The 18,659-nt window shown below is 36.8% G+C and overlaps 1 protein-coding gene and 2 long non-coding RNA genes across 18 annotated transcripts; all 3 read left to right on the plus strand.

Annotated features, from left to right (window-relative positions):
* The first annotated feature begins 1,721 nt into the window (after positions 1 to 1,721).
* On the plus strand, positions 1,722 to 2,344 carry LOC131229769 (uncharacterized). Its single transcript, XR_009163580.1, has 2 exons — positions 1,722 to 2,078; positions 2,176 to 2,344. It is a non-coding gene; the product is annotated as an uncharacterized LOC131229769 (long non-coding RNA).
* A 7,224-nt stretch (positions 2,345 to 9,568) lies between these two features.
* LOC131229610 (uncharacterized) lies at positions 9,569 to 12,458 on the plus strand. 6 transcript variants are annotated; one of them, XM_058225604.1, is made up of 5 exons: positions 9,569 to 9,905; positions 10,494 to 10,604; positions 10,849 to 10,886; positions 11,842 to 11,924; positions 12,178 to 12,458. In XM_058225604.1, exons 1-5 carry the CDS (start codon positions 9,804 to 9,806, stop codon positions 12,195 to 12,197), a joined length of 354 nt encoding a protein of 117 aa, XP_058081587.1. In that variant the 5' UTR covers positions 9,569 to 9,803; the 3' UTR covers positions 12,198 to 12,458. The 6 variants fall into 6 exon arrangements, 3 of the variants coding, with proteins under 3 accessions (XP_058081587.1, XP_058081588.1, XP_058081586.1); XM_058225605.1 differs by lacking the exon at positions 12,178 to 12,458 and adding an exon at positions 11,026 to 11,081 and having other exon boundaries at positions 10,830 to 10,886; positions 11,193 to 12,074; XM_058225603.1 differs by lacking the exon at positions 12,178 to 12,458 and having other exon boundaries at positions 11,842 to 12,074.
* Positions 12,459 to 13,509: 1,051 nt separating this feature from the next.
* On the plus strand, positions 13,510 to 18,127 carry LOC131229459 (uncharacterized). 11 transcript variants are annotated; one of them, XR_009163344.1, is made up of 7 exons: positions 13,510 to 14,028; positions 14,164 to 14,599; positions 14,880 to 14,957; positions 15,357 to 15,485; positions 15,581 to 15,640; positions 16,791 to 16,863; positions 17,918 to 18,127. It is a non-coding gene; the product is annotated as an uncharacterized LOC131229459 (long non-coding RNA). The 11 variants fall into 11 exon arrangements; XR_009163338.1 differs by having other exon boundaries at positions 14,164 to 14,957; XR_009163341.1 differs by having other exon boundaries at positions 14,880 to 15,485.
* Positions 18,128 to 18,659: the final 532 nt, after the last annotated feature.

An 18,659-nucleotide genomic window follows, 5' to 3' on the forward strand; every position in this document is an offset into this window, starting at 1 on the left:
ACCTAAACCTAAACCTATAACCTAAACCTAAACCTTAACCTAAACCTAAACCTATAACCTTAACCTAAACCAAAACCTATAACCTAAACCTTAACCTACAACCTATAACTTAAACTTATAACCTATAACTTCACATTAACCTAAACCTAAACCTAAACATATAACTTAAACCTAAGACCTAAACCTAAACCTAAAACCTAAATGTATTCTCAAATCCCTAAACCTAAACCTACACCTAATCCTAATCTCAACTCCCTAACTTAAACCTAAACCTAAACTTGAAAACCCAAACCTAAACCTGATCCCGAACCCAAATCCGATTTCCTAAACATAAACCTTAACCTATTCTCAATTCCCTAAAGCTATAACCTATAGCCTAAACCTATAACCTAAACCTAAACCTAACCTAAACCTATAACCTTAACCTAAACCAAAACCTATAACCTAAACCTTAACATATAACCTATAACCTATAACCTATAACATAAACTTATAACCTATAACCAAACCTTAACCTAAACCTAAAACCTAAACCTAAACCTATAACCTAAACTTATAACCTAAACCTAAAACCTAAATGTATTCTCAAATCCCTAAACCTAAACCTACTCCTAATCCTAATCTCAACTCTCTAACCTAAACCTAAACCTAAACTTGAAAACCCAAACTTAAGCCCAATCTCGAACCTGAACCCGATTTCCTAAACCTAAACCTTAACCTATTCTCAATTCTCAAAAGTTATAACCTATAACCTAAACCTAAACCTTAACCTAAACCTTAACCTAAAATCTTAACCTAAACCAAAACCTATAACCCATAACCTAAACCTTAACTTATAACCTAAACTTATAACCTATAACCTAACATTAACTTAAACCTAAACCTAAACCTATAACCTAAACCTAAACCTAAAACCTAAATGTATTCTCAAATCCCTATACCTAAACTTACACCTAATCCTAATGTCAACTCCCTAACCTAAACCTAAACCTAAACTTGAAAACCCAAACCTAAACCCGATCCCGAACCTGAACCCGATTTCCTAAACCTAAACCTTAACCTATTCTCAATTCCCTAAAGCTATAAGCTATAACCTAAACCTATAACCTAAAACTAAACATATAACCTAAACCTATAACCTTAACCTAAACCTAAAACCTAAACCTAAACCTAAAACCTAAATGTATTCTCAAATCCCTAAACCTAAAACCTAAACCTAAACCTAAAACCTAAATGTATTCTCAAATCCCTAAACCTAAACCTATAACCTACAACATTAACATAAACTTATAACCTAAACCTATAACCTACAACATTAACCTAAACCTATACTTATAGCCTAAACTATTCTCAAATCCCAAAATTATAACCTAAACCTAAACCTATAACCTAAACCTAAACTTTAAACTATAACCTATAACCTATAACCTAAACCTATAACCTATAACCTAAACTCAATTCCCTCAACCTTAACATATAACCTAACCTAAACCTAAACCTATAACCTACACTTATAACCTAAACCTAAACCTGTAACCTTAACCTAAACGTAAAACCTAAACCTAAACCTAAAACGTAAATGTATTCTCAAATCCCTAAACCTAAACCTATAACCTACAATATTAACATAAACTTATAACCTAAACCATATGGTGAGACCATTCCTTGGGAAGTGGGTACTTGTGACTTCCGATGGTCCTTCTTGCGGAAATCGTCCAGACATTTATTTTGGCCCTACAAACCATATGGTGAGACCATTCCTTTTGTGTCAATTTCATTTCTCTTTGATTTTTTATTAATTCATTAAGAAAAAAAATGGTTATACATGATGCACTTCTTTCACTTTGTTTTTCTTTCCCCCAATGGTCATTCTGATTTATGAATGCCATGACTATTTGTAGGATGCTGGAATATACGAAGCTGTTGCAAGAAGTGACTTTGTCATTACTAGAGTTGCATTTCGAGACAACTCTTTAAAGTGCTACATAAATGACCGTGGAAGTAATTTTACAGAGGTCACTAAGAAATCGAAAGGAAAAGGAGTGGACTTAGACAACAATCGGTTTTTGATTCTTCAGGTGGGTGATGGATGAAAAAGGCCTATTTACTTGTGAAAAAAATATCATACCGTCAAAATATTTGTTCTCTTTCAATTCTTTATCATTGAAATTTCAGGGTGAAGTCGAACAAATTTCTCTAATGAAGCCAAAGATTTGTATTTTCAGCATTATTGTAATTGTAATTGTAATTGATTAAATGAAGGATTGTAATTGATTGTAATTGTAATTGATTGAATGAAGGATTGTAATTGATTGTAATTAAATGAATGAATGATTGTAATTGATTGTAATGGAATGAATGAATGATTATGCAGGTGGTAATTGAATGAACAAATGATTATATATATTTTTTTAATATACGAAATAGCTATGGATATTGACCATAGCCGGTAATCCTATAGCTGTAGCCATTATTAAATTTGGCATATTGCTACGGACTTTTAGCTACAAATAATATCCGTAGCTGTTTACACTTATCGCTATAGATATAATTGCTACGGATTATATTCGTAGCTGTTGTAACCTATAGCTTCGGATTAAATCTGTAGCTATAGGTTCCAGACCTATTGTTACGGAACCTATGACTACGGTCGTGCTACGGAATAGCTACGGACTAGAACCATAGCCATAGGTCTAAGGCTACGGATTTTATCCGTAGCCTTTGCCCCTTTTTCTGGTAGTGACTCCTCTCTCTCTCTCTCTCTCTCTCTCTCTCTCTCTCTCATTTTCTCACTTCATCCCAAGCAACCTAAGGAGAGGTGACCGTCCAAGGGAGAGGAGAAGCTAGGTGTGGCCCACTTCCTACCTCTCAATGCTCACCATCCAACCCTTCTATTCTCATCATCCTCCATCAAAGAGGAAGCTTAGGAGCTCGGGAGATCAAGGAGCCTAGAAGAAGTGGAATCGGTGGTTGATCTAGGATTCCTACCATTGATCTTGATGATTTTGAGGGCCCACATCTGGTGGGACTCATTTGATGTATGCATTGTAAGAAATGGAGGGCCCATAGTAGCGGGGTCCCTCCCCTCCATCACGATCTCCCTCTCTCTCGTTCTCTCTCCTCTCTCTTGTGATGGGTGTGACCCACTTGATCTATACCGTACAAAGCCGTAAGGGCCCACCTGGATGTATGTAGCTAGTGGGCCACGTGTATGTGGACCCCACCTTGATGGACAAATTGTATCCACCGTCTAGTTGTGGATCGTCCAGCAGCTGAGGCTGCTGGACTGCATGATTCACAGCTGAGGTGGGCCACACGTGTGGACCCATCTTTGATGTGCATATTTCATCTATGCCATCTGTCTATCCAAACGGTGGGTCCCACGTAGCTCAGAGCTGCTGTTGACGTCAGCATGTTTTGGGGCCCACCATATACGTCTCCTATCCTCACTGTCCATTACTTGGACGGTGGGAACCCATCACACACGTGGGGCCTGCTTTAAATGGAAACGGATTGGCTGGCTACTGCACACCAGCTATGTTGCTGTTGTAGACGGGTGTATATCCACACCGTCCATTGACGGTGGGACCCACCGCATGATGTATGTGATATATCCAAACTGTCCAGTCATTTGCAGAGAATAGGATAGATGTGAATTTCAGGTGGGGCCCACCCTGCACGTGTGGTGGGACCCCACTGAAATGTTTTCCATCCAGCCGTCCATCCAGGCCTCCATGGCCTGGAAGGAGACAGATGCAAATATCAGGTGGGGCCTACCGTGCTGTACCCAGCACGTGACACCACCATGGTGTATGTGTTTCATCTAAGCCATCCACACCATCCACGTAGGGACAACGGGACCCCACCGTGATGTATATATTTTATATCCTCACCGTCCAGTTATCTGGATGGTGGATACCCACCATGATACATGTGTTCTATCCTCACCATCAATCTGGACGATGGGATCCTTCTTAATGCACGTGTATCATCCATGCTGCCCATTCACGTGGACCCCACCCCATTTGATGTATGTGGTGGTGTATCCCAACCGTCCAGCAACTGGCATGGTGTGACCCACCTCTAATGTATTTGTTTAATCCAGCCGTTCATCTGTATTCCATCAGCAAGTCCTGTGGGTCCAATCCTAAAGTGTGTGTTATATCCCAACCATCCATCCTCTCTGCGAGCTCGTCTTTAGGTTGGAGACGATAAATGAGACAGATCTATCTATCAGGTGGACCACACTGCAAAAATCAGTGGAGGATTGAACGTCTACCATTGAAACCCTTTTTGGGTCATAAAGGTTTTCGATCAATATGAAATTTGTATTTCCTCTTAATTCGGGTCCTTGTGACCTTATGAACAGATGGGATGGAAGATAAATGTTATGGTGGGCCCTGTGAATTTTAAACGATGAAAATCATTATCTCCACTGCTATTTGTGGTATGGTCCAGATGATCCTTGATATGATTCTTTTTCTTTTGTTTTTTGGGTAATGCTCTATAGTGATTTCCAAAGATAAATGAATGGTGTAGATATAGTAATAATACTATTTTTAACCACATCATCCATTGTGTGGACTGTGGGCCTCACATTGACGTATTTGTGGTCTTTGTGTGAGACCCGATGTGTTGTATATGAAGCTTATGTGATGCGGCCCATGATGTTGTATATGAGGTCCATTGTGCTGTATGAGAGGCCTATGAGATGAGGCCCATTGTGATGTATATTAGGCCCGTGTGAGTGGCCCATTGTGATGTAATTACAGCCCGTGTCTGAGGCCCATTGTGATGTATATATGGCCCATGTGATGTATTTGTGGCCTATCGTGATGTATATTAGGCCCTTTGTGTGAGGCCCATTATGTTGTGCATGAGGCCCTTGTATGAGGCCATGGGTCCACTATATGTTTGGCCCTATAAGGGCTACTACTTGGGAGCAATGTTGGTTGAATGTCCACATTGATGGGCAATGATGATTAAATGTCCACATTGTAACTTTCCCTTAGGCCTCATTAGGCCGATTATCGATGCCGATTATGAGTATGTGATAATATAACATCATGATACATGCCCATACGCATCATCTGCATGTTTGATATGAGATGTGGTTGATCATTGCATATACCATTAGACAGCTTGTTATGGGACTCTCTGATAGACGGAGTTGCCCCACATGAGCACACGATATGCGTAGGATTGATACATGATTGGACTGTATGACTCATGCATCTCGCATTTGGGATATGACTACTGTACACCCTAACGACATCAGGGTCGTGGCCTCCACAAACATATCGTGGATGGCCAGATGGGACACCAGAAATCTTTTTCTACATGGGGTGCCATAGATGTCCCTGGGTGAAACACTACGCCAAAATGGCCAATTTGCGACATAGTCCGTCGCAAAAATCTCTTGGTTTAACAACGGATTTAATCAGTTGCTAATGGAAAAAGTCCGTCACTAAGCTCATCTTTCTCGAATATCCGGTCCAAACGTCGCGGAATTTAGCGACGGACCAAAATCTATCGCTAAAATCTGATTTACGACGTATTTACGACGGTTTTTGTCCGTCGTAACTAGGCAACGGACGAAATCCATCGCAAATTTTAATTTGGCGACGGAAAATGAATAGTTGCAAATTCCCGCCCAAAATACCAAAATGGACCGCTTTTTAGTTGATTTTGCGATGGATCAGGTCCGTCGTAAAAGGACTTTTGCCTTGACATTATTTTTTTTTCCATTTTTTTAAGAATATGGTGGAAAATTCAGTCTTTTTGTAGTCTAATAATTGTTTTTTAATAGAATTTCAGAGGTTTAATTGTACATATTTGTATCTAATATTATTTTTTAACAATTGATTGAATGCAAAAAGAAAATTTATTTTGTTTTTATATCAAATGAGTAGATTTTATTTTTTTTTATTTTGTAATTCAAAACTAATATTTAAATGATTTGTAATATCACATGAAAAAGAATATTGAGAAGTTTAAAAAATTTAACAATGTTTGAGAAAAAAAATAGATTTTGAAAAAATAAAAATCGTGATTTAATAAAAATCTATTTTGTGGGAACAAAAAAGAATATTTAATAAAGTTGATAAATTTGAAAAAAAAAAAGCATTTGATTTTGAGAAAAAATAATATCCTGAAAAAGAAAATTAAAAATATTTTTAAAAATGTGAAAATTTTCACAATGTTGAAAAATTAAAATATTTTTAAAAAGAAAATGAGAATTTGAAATTTGAAAAAAAAAATTAAAAATTGTGGAGTTCAATAATAATTGACAAGTTTGAATAAAATGTTTTAAAAAAATGGAGAAGTGAAAAAGAATTGAAAATTTTTAAAATAAAACAATATTAAAAAATCGATACTTTATCAAAAAACAAACATTTTGAAACGAAAAATAAATAAGTTGAAAAATTTTGTGATTTTGAAAAATAATTGAAAATGTTTAAAATTTGAAATTAAAAGAAAAAGTTATTTATAAAAACACTAAGATTTTGAAAATTTTATATAATTTTAAAAAAATTGAAAAGTTGAAAACAACATGATGCTTTTGAAGAAAAAAAATTGGCATTTTGGAATTTTTGGGAAAAAAAATTAAAAATTGTGAAAATTTAAGATATTTTGAAAATAAAAATTTAGAATTTGTATTTTAATTTATTTTTTGAAATATTTTATAATAAAAATGATATTTTGTTAAAAGTTTTCAAAGAAAAATTAAGAGTATAAAAATATACATTTTGAAAAAAAAAAATGTAATTTTTAAATGGAAATTGATATTTATCTGTGAAAAAAATATTTTTTAATGAATTATTAAGCACATCCACTAATTGAACATTTAATCATTTTTGGACAATCGAACTAGTCCAGATTGAAGAGTAAATAACTTCATATGTTAAATCAAATTCACTCAAATTGTTGATCAATCTTGTATTCCCAATACCTTTCTCACATGTAGCTAGCCTGATTGGGGCGAGTAACTAGTCAAATTGAGGGTATTGATCAATAAAATAGAGTGAATGGACTATACATATAAAATGGGCTAAATATTATTGTCAAAATTGTGACCCAACTTATTGAACTCGCGAGAACCTATGAATTAATGTTAATAAGTTTTGTGGGCCCCATCATGATGTGTGTCGAACATCAACACCGTGCATTTAATGTGTCCCCTTTAGGTTATGAGATATCTCAAAAATCATCCGTAAGCGAAACTCAGGTGGACCATACCATCTAAAACCATGTCAATACATGATAAAAAATATAAAAGCACTTGGTGGGGCCCACATGAGTTTCAGATGCGGCTAAAACTTGGTCTGATCCCTCATCCAAGTGGGACACACATAATGAGTGGGTTGGATATGTGAATCACATTAAGGCAAGCCCAATATATGATTATGAATGTTTTAAGGAAACCCCTCTACATTTAGGTGAGTTAGTCATTACCTTTACCAAAGTAAACTTTGTGGGGTCCACCGTTATTTATTTATTTTATCCATTCCGTTTATCCACGTTAACAGATAATTTGAGGTTTAAAGAACAAAAAGGAAGCATATCCAAAGCTCAAGTGGACCACACCACAGGAAATAGTGTGATTGAACCTCTACCATTGAAAAATTCTTAGAGGCCATAGAAGTTTTGGATCAAGCTCATGTTTGTGTTTTCTCTTCATTCATATATATTTGATATTATGAATAGGTTGGATGGCAAATAAACATTACTGTGGGCCCAAGGAAGGTATCAATGGTGGAAATCATTATTCCACATTGTTTCGTGTGGCATAGTCCACTTGAGTTTTGGATTTACCGAAAATTTGGGATCAACCCACACCGTTGATCCATTTTTCGAGATAATTTCAGAGAATTATTCCAAAAATGAATTATTTTCAAAGATTAAATGGACCGCACCACAAATACTAGCATGGATGGGAACGGATTGGCTACTCCCCTGCCACCCGCCCGTTGGCTAGTATTCGGTGTTATGTGGGCTCCACCATGATGTATGTATTTCATCCATTATGTTCATCCATTTTTACCGATCATTTTAGGGCTTGATCAAAAAAATAATAGGGATATAAACCTAAGGTGGACCATATCATAGGAAAACAATATTGATTGGATATCCACCATTAAAATCCTCTTAAGGGCCACAGTACTGTTTATTTGACATCCAATCTATTGATTAGATCATACAAGCCCTGATGAAGGGAAAAAACAAAGATCAGCTTGATCCAAAACTTTTATGGCCCCCAAAAGGGCTTTAATGGTAGACGTTCAATCCCCCACTACTTTTTTCAGTGTGGTCCACTTGATGGTTAAATCTGTCTTATTTTTTGTCTCAAGCCTTACGACGAGCTCGCCAGTTGGATGGACGGTTTTGATATAATACATACCTCATGATGGGACCCACAGAATTTGCTGACGTCAGCCAACTATTCCTCTCCCTTCATTTGGCTAGAAACGGATTGGCTACTCCCCTTGCCACCAGCCTCATGGTTGGTGGTCGGTGCTATGTGTGCCCCACTATGATGTACGTGTTTCATCTATTTCGTTCATCCATTTTTTCAAATTATTTTACAGTTTTATACTAAAAATTAGCGGGACATAAATCTCAGGTGGACCACACCACATGAAAACAATGGCGAATGGATATCCACCATTAAAATCCATCTTAAGGCCCACCATACTGTTTATTTGACATCCAATATTGATTAGGTCATACATGACCAGATGAAGGGAAAAACCAAAGATCAGCTTGATCCAAAACTTTTATGGCCCCCAAAAGGTTTTTAATGGTCCACGCTCATTCAACACTGTTTCCTGTAATGTGGTTCATTTGAGATTGGGGTATACCTCATTTTTGGTCTTATACCATAAAATTTTCAGGAAAAATAGATGGACGACGTGGATGAAACACGTACGTCATGTTAGGGCCCATAGAGCATCGACCACCAGCTATTGGCTGGTCGCCACTTTTTAACGGGACAGATTTCTGCTAAAGCCCTTGGCGTCCTGCGCAAGGATGCTGGGTGGGGCCCAACACCATGTGCTTGGAAAATCTACTCCGTTAATCCGTTTTTAGAGATCATTTTAGGACAAGAGACTAAAAATGAGTTGGATCCAAAAATCAAGTGGGTCACACGAGAGGAAACAGTGGGGAAACAAATACCTATGGTTGAAACCTTCTGGACTCCACCTTGATGCTTATATGCCATCGAAACAGTTTATAAGGTCATTAACATTGGGAATAAGTGAAAATACAAAAGAAATTAAAAAAAAAAAAGAAGCCTGAAACAAAGCTTTTTATGGATACGTATTATTTACACTGTTTTGTTGGTGTGTCCCAATTGAGTGTTGGATATTCTTATTTGTTATTATTATGTTTTATAATTTTATTTTAAAACAGATAAACGGAAGGGATTCGATAAGTAACCTCTGAATGGACCCCACAAGGCCCAAGAGGCACATTGATTTATATCTGCCGCAGACCACCGATTCATTTTCAACCCTTTTTTACGCCAAAGGCTCCCAAACCCTATTTCGCCCATTTCCGTCTCTCCCTCTCTGCTCCCCTTTTCTTCGATCTCATCTCGTGTCTCTCTCTCTCTCTCTCTCTCTCTCACTCTCTCTCTCTCTCTCTCTCTCTCAAATGGAGATCGGCGTCGGCCAGATCTGAACCGTTTTCACTCTCTCCCTCGCAGGTTTTAATGGTGGTCGAATGTCTGTAAGTGTGGAAGAACCCAATCAATCCCCGCCATTTCTAATCCTCTTGGATCGAGATCTCTTCCAATCTCAATGGCTTCCACGTCTACCCTGTCTCCTCCATATGCTCTCGAGATCCGAGACCAGTACGACGAGAAAGAGGATTTCGCCGACAGCAAATGCGCTATCGTTACGGTAGCTCTTTGCCCTTGCCTCGTGATTCTCATCATTGTCGTCATTGTTGTGTCAATCGTCCTTATGGTAAAGCTCCGCATCTTCTGCCACATCCCTATCCACAGTCTCTCCAGTCTCATTTCTAAGAAGAAATGGCATGCCTAAATGATTCTAGTTCTTTTTTCTATGGTTTGTATTGGCAATACATGTTTGTTGTTTGGGGTTTTTCTTGATGCTTTCAGGTTCTGGGGTTTTGAGTGGCGTGTAAAGAAGATTGGGTTTGAGATCTGATGGATTTGAGTTGAAATGTATATGATTGTGCCATCATATTGTGAAAAGCCTGATTCACTTACTGTATTTCTTGATTTTGCCATCCTGACATTGTGTGAAAGTTTCTGGATTTTCTCTGTAATTCTTGAAGTTCAGCACAGTAGATAACCTGATCTGATTGAACTCATTCTTGCATAAACATTCTCCCCATTGCTTTGCTTTTGCTGTTTGTCATGACAGGTGAAATATTTTGTGTTTAATTTGCTCAACTGTTCTGCATTTTGGGTGCATTGAGGACCGGTGTAGATGTGAATGATTGAACTATTGCATTGGTGACAGGTGCTGAAGGATGGACTTGCAACTTTACACGTTCCCTATGCATATGGATTTGCAATTATATTGCTCACTGTTATTGTGAAGGTGGCTACATTGCCTTTGACAAAGAAGCAGGTGAATGACTCCATTGCTACTCTAGTATATAGAAAAGCGAATGTTGACTTCTAATTCTTAAACATGTTAAATATAATGTCTTTAGTGTAGATTGACTGTGAAATACTGGGAGGAGTGTATCTTCTTATTTACAAGACATCTCATGCATGAACAGTTTTCAAGAATTGGTTTTAGCTTTTCTTATCTTTTTTGTTTTTCAATTCATTTGTACTGACTGGATTTTAGTGGGTGGGTTTCTTATTAGCACTGGACTCTTGAGCAGAAATGGGAAAGGCACCGATGGTAGGTTGGGTATGCAAATCCACATGTTCTTGTCATAAGTTATTTATCTGATGCAAGGTTTTGGTTTTCTGTACTACTTTATGTGCCATTTCATGTTACTATATTCTTAACTTCCTGTTTAAGTTTTCTTACTCATCAGTTGATGGTAGCATTCTCTTCCACTACATTGGCAATGTTGATGCCATTGTTCAGAAAGTAATATTTCTCATCCATTGTCATGTACATTTGAGCAAACCAATTTTCATCTAATTTCAAGGAATTCAGTTTTTTTCCAAAGAATTTTACAGTTATTCTCTTCCACTACAGTGGCAATGTGGATGGATGGCATGATCTCCACTGGAGTAAATCAGGCATTACATATAGTTGCTAGAATATTATTTAAATGGATTTTAAATAATCATCATGGTGAACCCTGCAAATTTAAGGGTGCCCGTCTCTCTTCCAACAGTTTCCTTCATTGTGGCCCACTTGAATAATAGGTCAGCTTAATTTTTTGGCCCTATGGCTCTAGGCCTAACGTGAGATTACACATTTGGTGATGTAATCTAATGGAACCTTCAGTTGTCATGTTATTGTGATAGGTGTCCATGATGGGCTTTTCAAATTGGGTTGGTGTTTTCCAATGCTAGGCCAACCAGAACTTGGGTCTGAACCCAAGTTACATCCCTAGACCAAGCATGCACTTGGGCCCAACACTTCTTCTTTACTTTGTAATGGGTGCCACTGCTAGCTAACTATCATAGTAATAAAAAATCTGCATATTTGCAAATTGCTTTGAAACTGAAATTCACTCTTTTGGGTCTGTGTATCTTCTTTCAATATGATTCAGTCCACTTGATCTATTTGATGATATAGATACACCAATGCAGAGAATATCTTCTTTTCTTTTTTGGTAAATTGAAATTCATTACATGCCCACTTTATCAGTTATAATATCTGGACTGCAACATTTCAGGATGCAGGGGGAACTTGGTGCAAATGCTATATTAGTTGTGTCAATTGCTGCTTGTAAAGCTGGTGCTGCTGAAAAGGAGGCAAGTTTTTTTTTTTTTTTTTATATGTTTATTGCCAAGCTGACCTGTTTTTAAAGCCATGCCCCAGGCGATTTTTTCCTGTGTTTCAATTTTCATTTGCTTCAATGTTTCTAGTACTTTTTATACTATTGCTCTTCAAAAATTTTACTACTTTTTTTTAAAAATAAAATAAAATCCCACGGCGTGCATGTGGGGTGTGTGCATGTAAAAAAAAAATTTACAACTTTTTTTTTATATTTTTTATGAAATACAACTAGGAGCAATTTCTGGCCCCTAAGCAGAATCCTCTCCCCAAAGTTAGAGCCAAACTTAATGGAAAAGGAAGAAGAGGATGAAGTGAGAGCCACCCTAAGATACCATGTGCATTCCCTGTTTTGGGTCAGTTTTTTTTTTTTTTAAATTTTTTTTTATTTTAAATTTTTATATATGGCTGACCTTAGACTGTACAGGTTTTTTTTTTTCTTTTTCTTTTTCTTTTATATATGAGCACATCTCACTTTACATATGCATGTGGCTCGTTCGATGAGTGGATTGGCTTCAGTCATGCATGTGGCTCGTTAGATGAGTGGATTGGCTTCAGTCAGGGCACTTACACAGTGCAGCCAGCCTAGACCCAGATCTCACACCAATGTTGCGACACTCACACATGTAGTTTGTTGCATAGGGATGAAAATGCAGTGAACGTTCAACCTTCAAATGATTCTGGTTTTAATTTCTACATGCCAATTTCACTTACCTTTTATCTATGCAGGGAACTGCAAAAGCCTACCAACCGTGATATGCCAAAATGACAATTTGAATGCTATTTGAAATGCTTATAGATTCCTACCAACTGTCCGTGCTCCGCATTGAAGTCATGCTCTTAGTATTATCATTATCAAATTCTTTTTTTTACAAGCATCATGTCAGACTTCTTTTTTACTCTATTCCAATTTGTTTGATTTTTTGTTTGATTTTTGTTGTCACTTTCCTTAAGAAACAGTTTGATGAGGTTGCTGGTCTAGTGATAATTAATTTAAAAAACTTCTCACTTACTGTTCATCTCCAATTTCATCACCATCAGACTGTTCATCTTTGGAATGGGCTCCGATTGGACCATTGATATTCAACTTTAGACTAATAGGACTGTTAATCTTTCATATCGGTTCTAATAGAACCGTTCATCTTAAAACAACTTCCAGTAGTGGTATCACCAAACACTGCTGTAGTTGAATATACACACAAACTTATGTATGTGACCGACATGTATCTTCAATCTTGATTATAGTTCTTGAGTATTTTATGCACAACAATTATTCTTGCATTTCCTTGTTGTTGGAGTTGATATCTTGATGTCCCGTTCTTAGAAACATGTAGTTTTTTGAATCTTCCATTAACTCTTCCTGTAACTATTGAGAATGTATTTTTAGTTGTATCTTATTGGGGTGTTTCATAGTTGTAGAATGGAGATTGGACTGGTTCATAGTTGAGTCCCAAAGCATGACATAGACTATGATTATTTCATTCGTCTAGTGTGCATTGCCCCAAATGGGCCATTTTTAGAGTTGTTCCATCCCACTGATTTCAGAATCATATAGCTGACCTATTATTATGTTTTAAATTTTGAATAAGATGTTTAATGCTGATATCATATTTTATTAATTTCACTTGAGAAAATTATGAGAATTACCAAATGATTTTACGTGAGATACGAAAATGATTGTGTGATTTATGTAGGAAGGGAGCTGACGTGAATCGACCAACTTCATGTGGGTGAGATCCACACTCTACATAAGGTGCAACACTATGCTTGGACCATTACCCAAAATCAGAAAACCCAAAGGCCTTCCATATAAACAGAAGATCAGTCCTTTCTCTCTTGTTTAACTTCTGCAAGAAACAACAGTGGGCGGCATCAGTTCTGGTGGTCAGCCAACTGCTGCTCCCAATGGTGGAGTTCCAGTACTTTCCAACTATCAGAAATCTGCCATGCCTGGTATTCCAGATTCCGAACTCAACCTGCCACTTCCAACTATGAATGATTTATGGTCTGTTGTTTATAGGAAGGGAGCTTTGATTTTTACAGAGGCACCAATGTTGAGATAAAATTGATCATCTGGAATCTATAGGTTCAAATGATCTCCTACAATCAGTTGTAGTTTAGCTTAACGTACAATCCAGCTCTCTTGCCATTGTGATGTTTGATGAAAGCGCTGAATATTTATGATTTCATCAGCTATTTTTTTGTTTATTGCCATTTGTAGGCCGCTGAGAAAGGACGCCTGCCTGTGTTGATCTTGAGCATGAAGGAAAGCATGCAGCAAAACAGGCCGACTATCATATTTTTGCATGGGTCTTACAAAACCAATGAATGGTTGCAGCCATTACTCTAAGGTAAAAGTCAAATGCTACTGAATTCTCCCATCTCTTTGTCATTATACAGAATTCAACTTTGAACATCTATTTCAACTTTTTAAAACAGTGGGTCACACTATAGATGAGTCATAGCTCATAACCAAAAAGATAAAAGATAAAGACAAAAAAAGAAAGAAAAGATAACTAAAGGATGACTATGACCACCAGTAAGTTATGTTGAGGATGCAGGGGATCCTTATAGAGATCAAATGGAAGATTGTATCAGTTTAATAATGGAAGAATTGAAATCTGGAGGAATTGCCAACAGTCACTCTTGCATACCAGGTAATTCATTTAAAATTTTAGCTTTTGGTTTCTAGGTTTGATTTCCAACTGCCTTTTGCTTCTCAGTTCTTCAGTTTGTTTGCCACTTATGAGACATCTAAATCACCATCATCTAAGCCTTATCCCGACTAATTGGTGTTGGCTTCTGAGACATCTAAATAAATAGTGAAAATTACATATGTGCTACACCAACCAAGGCTTTAGAACTCGCCAAAACCAAGTGGACTTGGTTTCGCTAAGGAACAGATTGACAGGTCCCTTTGAAATATGTATGTTTCAGGATGAGTTGTTGTGTGACAGGTGGCAGTTTTAACTAACAGAGCCGCAAACTCACATATTCCTAACTACCCAAGTCTCGGTGAGTTTGGTATCCCTGATTCAGTGGTTTGTACAAGATTTCATATAGGTATTTAGCAAATTTGAGTTGACTCGGCATGTTTTCTAGAATTGTCTTCCATTTTGGATTCAACTGTTCTCAGTTGGATCTCTTTTTCATGTTTGAAATTGGCTTTCATTTTCATCAGTCTCTCACAGAGTCTCCATCGTCCTCTTATGTGCTTAATGTTGCGATGTTGCATCATCTAGTTAGCATTATATGCCTTTACTTTTCCTTTTTGTTTATAAACCATCTTTTGAGATGGTTGGCTAAGTGTTTATTTTATTTTATTTTATTTTTTTATTTTTTTGCATTGAATGGTTGGTGTAGACAATCACTTTTTTATTTATTAATTTTAGTCATGGTCTCCTCTACATGCAGCTTCCTACAATTGCTATTGAAAAGGTCTTTGTTGCAAACAACACATCGTGGTCCAAGATGAAGTCCTAGCTCATAGGTTGAGCCTTATTCCCATCAAAGTTGACCCAAGGCTGTTCGAATATGTTTCAGGTTGATAGAGTTCCTTGACTCTTTTTTTTTTTGCTTTCGTTAATTTGAATTGGGCTTTTTTTTTTTACATTAATTTTTTTGTATGTATGTATTAGGTACTTCTTCAAGGTCTTTCTTCAAGAGATTTAATGTGGAAGGAAGAAACTGTAATGAAGGTAAAAAATCAAAGATTATATGGTTTGCTAGATCTGTTTCAGGCATATGAATTACTGAAGAATAAGTGGAGAATTATGAAATCTGAACGTTTGAACTTTTTAACGGTCAAAATTTTATTAGCTTTTGCTCGTAGTTGCACAGTTTTTTTGGTTTAAAACTGTTCTGGAATAAGAAAAAAATACCGTTCATCAAGGTTTATGTGACCTTACCAACAGGTTCAATGGCAAATAAACATTATGAAAATATTATGGTGGGCAGTAGGGCATTAAACACCATTGTTTCCTATAGTATATTCCACCTGAGATTTGTATCTTCTTCAGTTTTGGGCTTATAACCAAAATGATCTAGCTACGAAAACAGATGGACGGCATGGATATAGAATACATACATCAATTCCCTAACCTGCTACCTCCAACAACTGCAACCATAATAGTTTCTATAGCCATCCTTTTTCCAAGGCATGGATGAGATGGCTAGATTGCCTGACAAAAGCGATTCTTTAAAATCATGAGCAATCCATAATAGTTTCTCGCAAATAGATGGATCAAATTGTTGCTTAGACATATTTATGTAAATGACCTCGACCCGCCATATTTAAAGCCATTGATCAAATGGTTAATATGTCATATCAGTGCAATGTTTTAGAGGTAGCCCATAAAATGTACCTTGGACTTGATGAAAGTGTCCCAATGCAACTAGGATCATTATAACTTATAGTGCTCTGAGAGCACTGGAGCATTAGAATTTGGACTTTTTTCTTTAAATTTCCTTATTTCGACACTTTGAAATCAAGTTGAGATATTTTAGGAGAGTTTTATGTGTGAGCCGATGGGGTTGTAATATCGGTTGATTTGAGCTAGCAGTTAGCACTCGGTACTTTTTGTATGGTTTTAAAGCCAGTTATTAGATCATGATGTTGTTTCTGAGTGAATAAATTGGTTTTTCTTGTTTCCTGCAATGGGCTTCAAAACCCTACAGTAGTGATTCTTCTAGAAACCCTTCGGTTTTATTCCTTAGGCCCTCCTGCGAACTAAGACGGCACATTTATTTTTATTTGCTTTTATTTCCTCATTTCTTGGCGACTATTGGATTAATCGGAAACATATTGGAGCATCTAATGTGAAATCGATCATGTCGTGCTTCATGCAGGTAAAAAATCCATGGCCTAATTTGATGCTCATAGCGGGGTGTTGCTGAACCATTTTGGTTTAACAGAGGCAAGGTAAGCAGTTCCAAACCTCTCTTAACAGAGGAGAATTAGAAGGGGAACAAAAAAAGAAACAAAGAAACAAGGAAAAGATCAAACTATTAGAAGTTGGGTATGACTTCTGGCGACAGCGTGCACCAAGAGTTGGTGCACACATATATCTCCCACCACCTAAAAATGATAGGTTATATGAAAAAAAAATGGCGATGGGATTTTAAAAATCTATTTTTGAAACACATTTAGGGCCTCTTTGTTAGCCACTCTCGAAAAGAATTTTTTTGATGCATATTTCTATGAAAAGCAAATTATGAAAACTTTCCAGAAATTTGATTTTATTTTGAAGGTTGTTTGGTTGGCACTGCTTGTTTTTCCATCTTCATAGACAATTTGTTTTCCAACTTTGGCCCCTGCTAGGTCAACTTCCTGATTTTATTTAAAAAGGAAAACTTGTTCAGAACTGATACTGAGCTCTCATCCAAACTGAGTTGACTCGGCAACTAAATCCAGAACTGGTATGAATAATGACTGCTAAGAGTGACAAACCAGTCATGGTGAAAAAATGGTGCAGAAAAAACTTCTCGTGGCCACCACACTACTAGCTGATATTTTATGGAAAGATTATCACAGCTTGCAAATTGTGGCTTCTAAAAGCTTCAGTGGTCTCCACATTAATGGGCATCATAATTTTTCTGTTTGCTCATGCACAAATACTAGTTTGCTTCATCAAAAAGCATGTTACTGACAAATGGACAAATGACATTTAACAATAGAATCCCAAGATGGAAGGCATACCGTCAGCATCAGATGCCACAAATTAATATCATTCACTCCCTCTGATACCACCAGTAAAACATGACTAATGGATACCAGTAAAACATGACTAGTAGATGACTTGGTTTTTTGGTAGTATGCACAGCTTTTTGGCATGCTATTTTGTACTTTTTCTTACTTTTTTAGGTTCCGTGACCAGTAATGGAATTTCAAAACTGTTTTTGAGGCCGACTAGTGATACATGAGTTGATCTGATTTTTAACATGGATGATTTATCACACAAAAATGTTTCATGCAGATTCGAATGGCTAGGAGCACCATACAAACCAATGGAGTTGCTAAAGTCTGATTGGGCAACAATTAGAAAGTCTCCACCATGGGCGATTGATTCTTGGTATGATGGGATCGATGCATGTACCATGTTCCGTCAACCATTTGTGTGTTGACCATAGTGGAGGTGAGACAGCGACAACCAAACTCTTTGCAATTCCATGTTTCACGTTCAACTTGAAACCTATTCCGAGTTATTGCCACTTGGCCATTTCCTCTTTATTGAATTGAGTTGTTACCAATTTTGTGAATAGTATTCGTATTAAACAATCGTGTGAATTATTTTTTGAATGACTATCAGGTGTAAGATTCAAAAAAAAAATAAATAAATGATATATTTTTTGATTCGCAGATATTTTAGCGACGGACTAAATTCGTCGCTAATATCTAAACAAGAATAAACAGCGGATTTGAGGTCCGTCGGCTACACTAACCCGTCGCTAATATTTTATTCACTGGTTTTTTCGAATTTTAGCGACGGATCTTATCCGTCGCTAATATTTTATTAACTGGTTTTTTCGAATTTTAGCGACGGATTTTTTATTTTTTTCTGAACAAGAATCAACGGTGGATTTGAGGTCCATCGCCTACTCATATAGCGACGGACCTTATCCGTCGCTAATATTTTATTCACTACGGTTTTTTCAAATTTTAGCGACGGATTTTTTATTTTTTGCGACAGATCTTATCCGTCGCAGGTTAAACGACGG

This window comes from Magnolia sinica, chromosome 16, assembly GCF_029962835.1.
Source record: "Magnolia sinica isolate HGM2019 chromosome 16, MsV1, whole genome shotgun sequence".
Lineage (NCBI taxonomy): Eukaryota > Viridiplantae > Streptophyta > Magnoliopsida > Magnoliales > Magnoliaceae > Magnolia > Magnolia sinica.

Coding starts and splice junctions, on each gene's coding strand:
- LOC131229610 (XM_058225603.1), top strand. CDS start 9,804: ATGGCTTCCACGTCTACCCTGTCTCCTCCATATGCTCTCGAGATCCGA. Junction 9,906..10,493: donor GCAAATGCGCTATCGTTACG/GTAGCTCTTTGC, acceptor CATTGGTGACAG/GTGCTGAAGGATGGACTTGC. Junction 10,887..11,841: donor AAATGGGAAAGGCACCGATG/GTAGGTTGGGTA, acceptor GCAACATTTCAG/GATGCAGGGGGAACTTGGTG.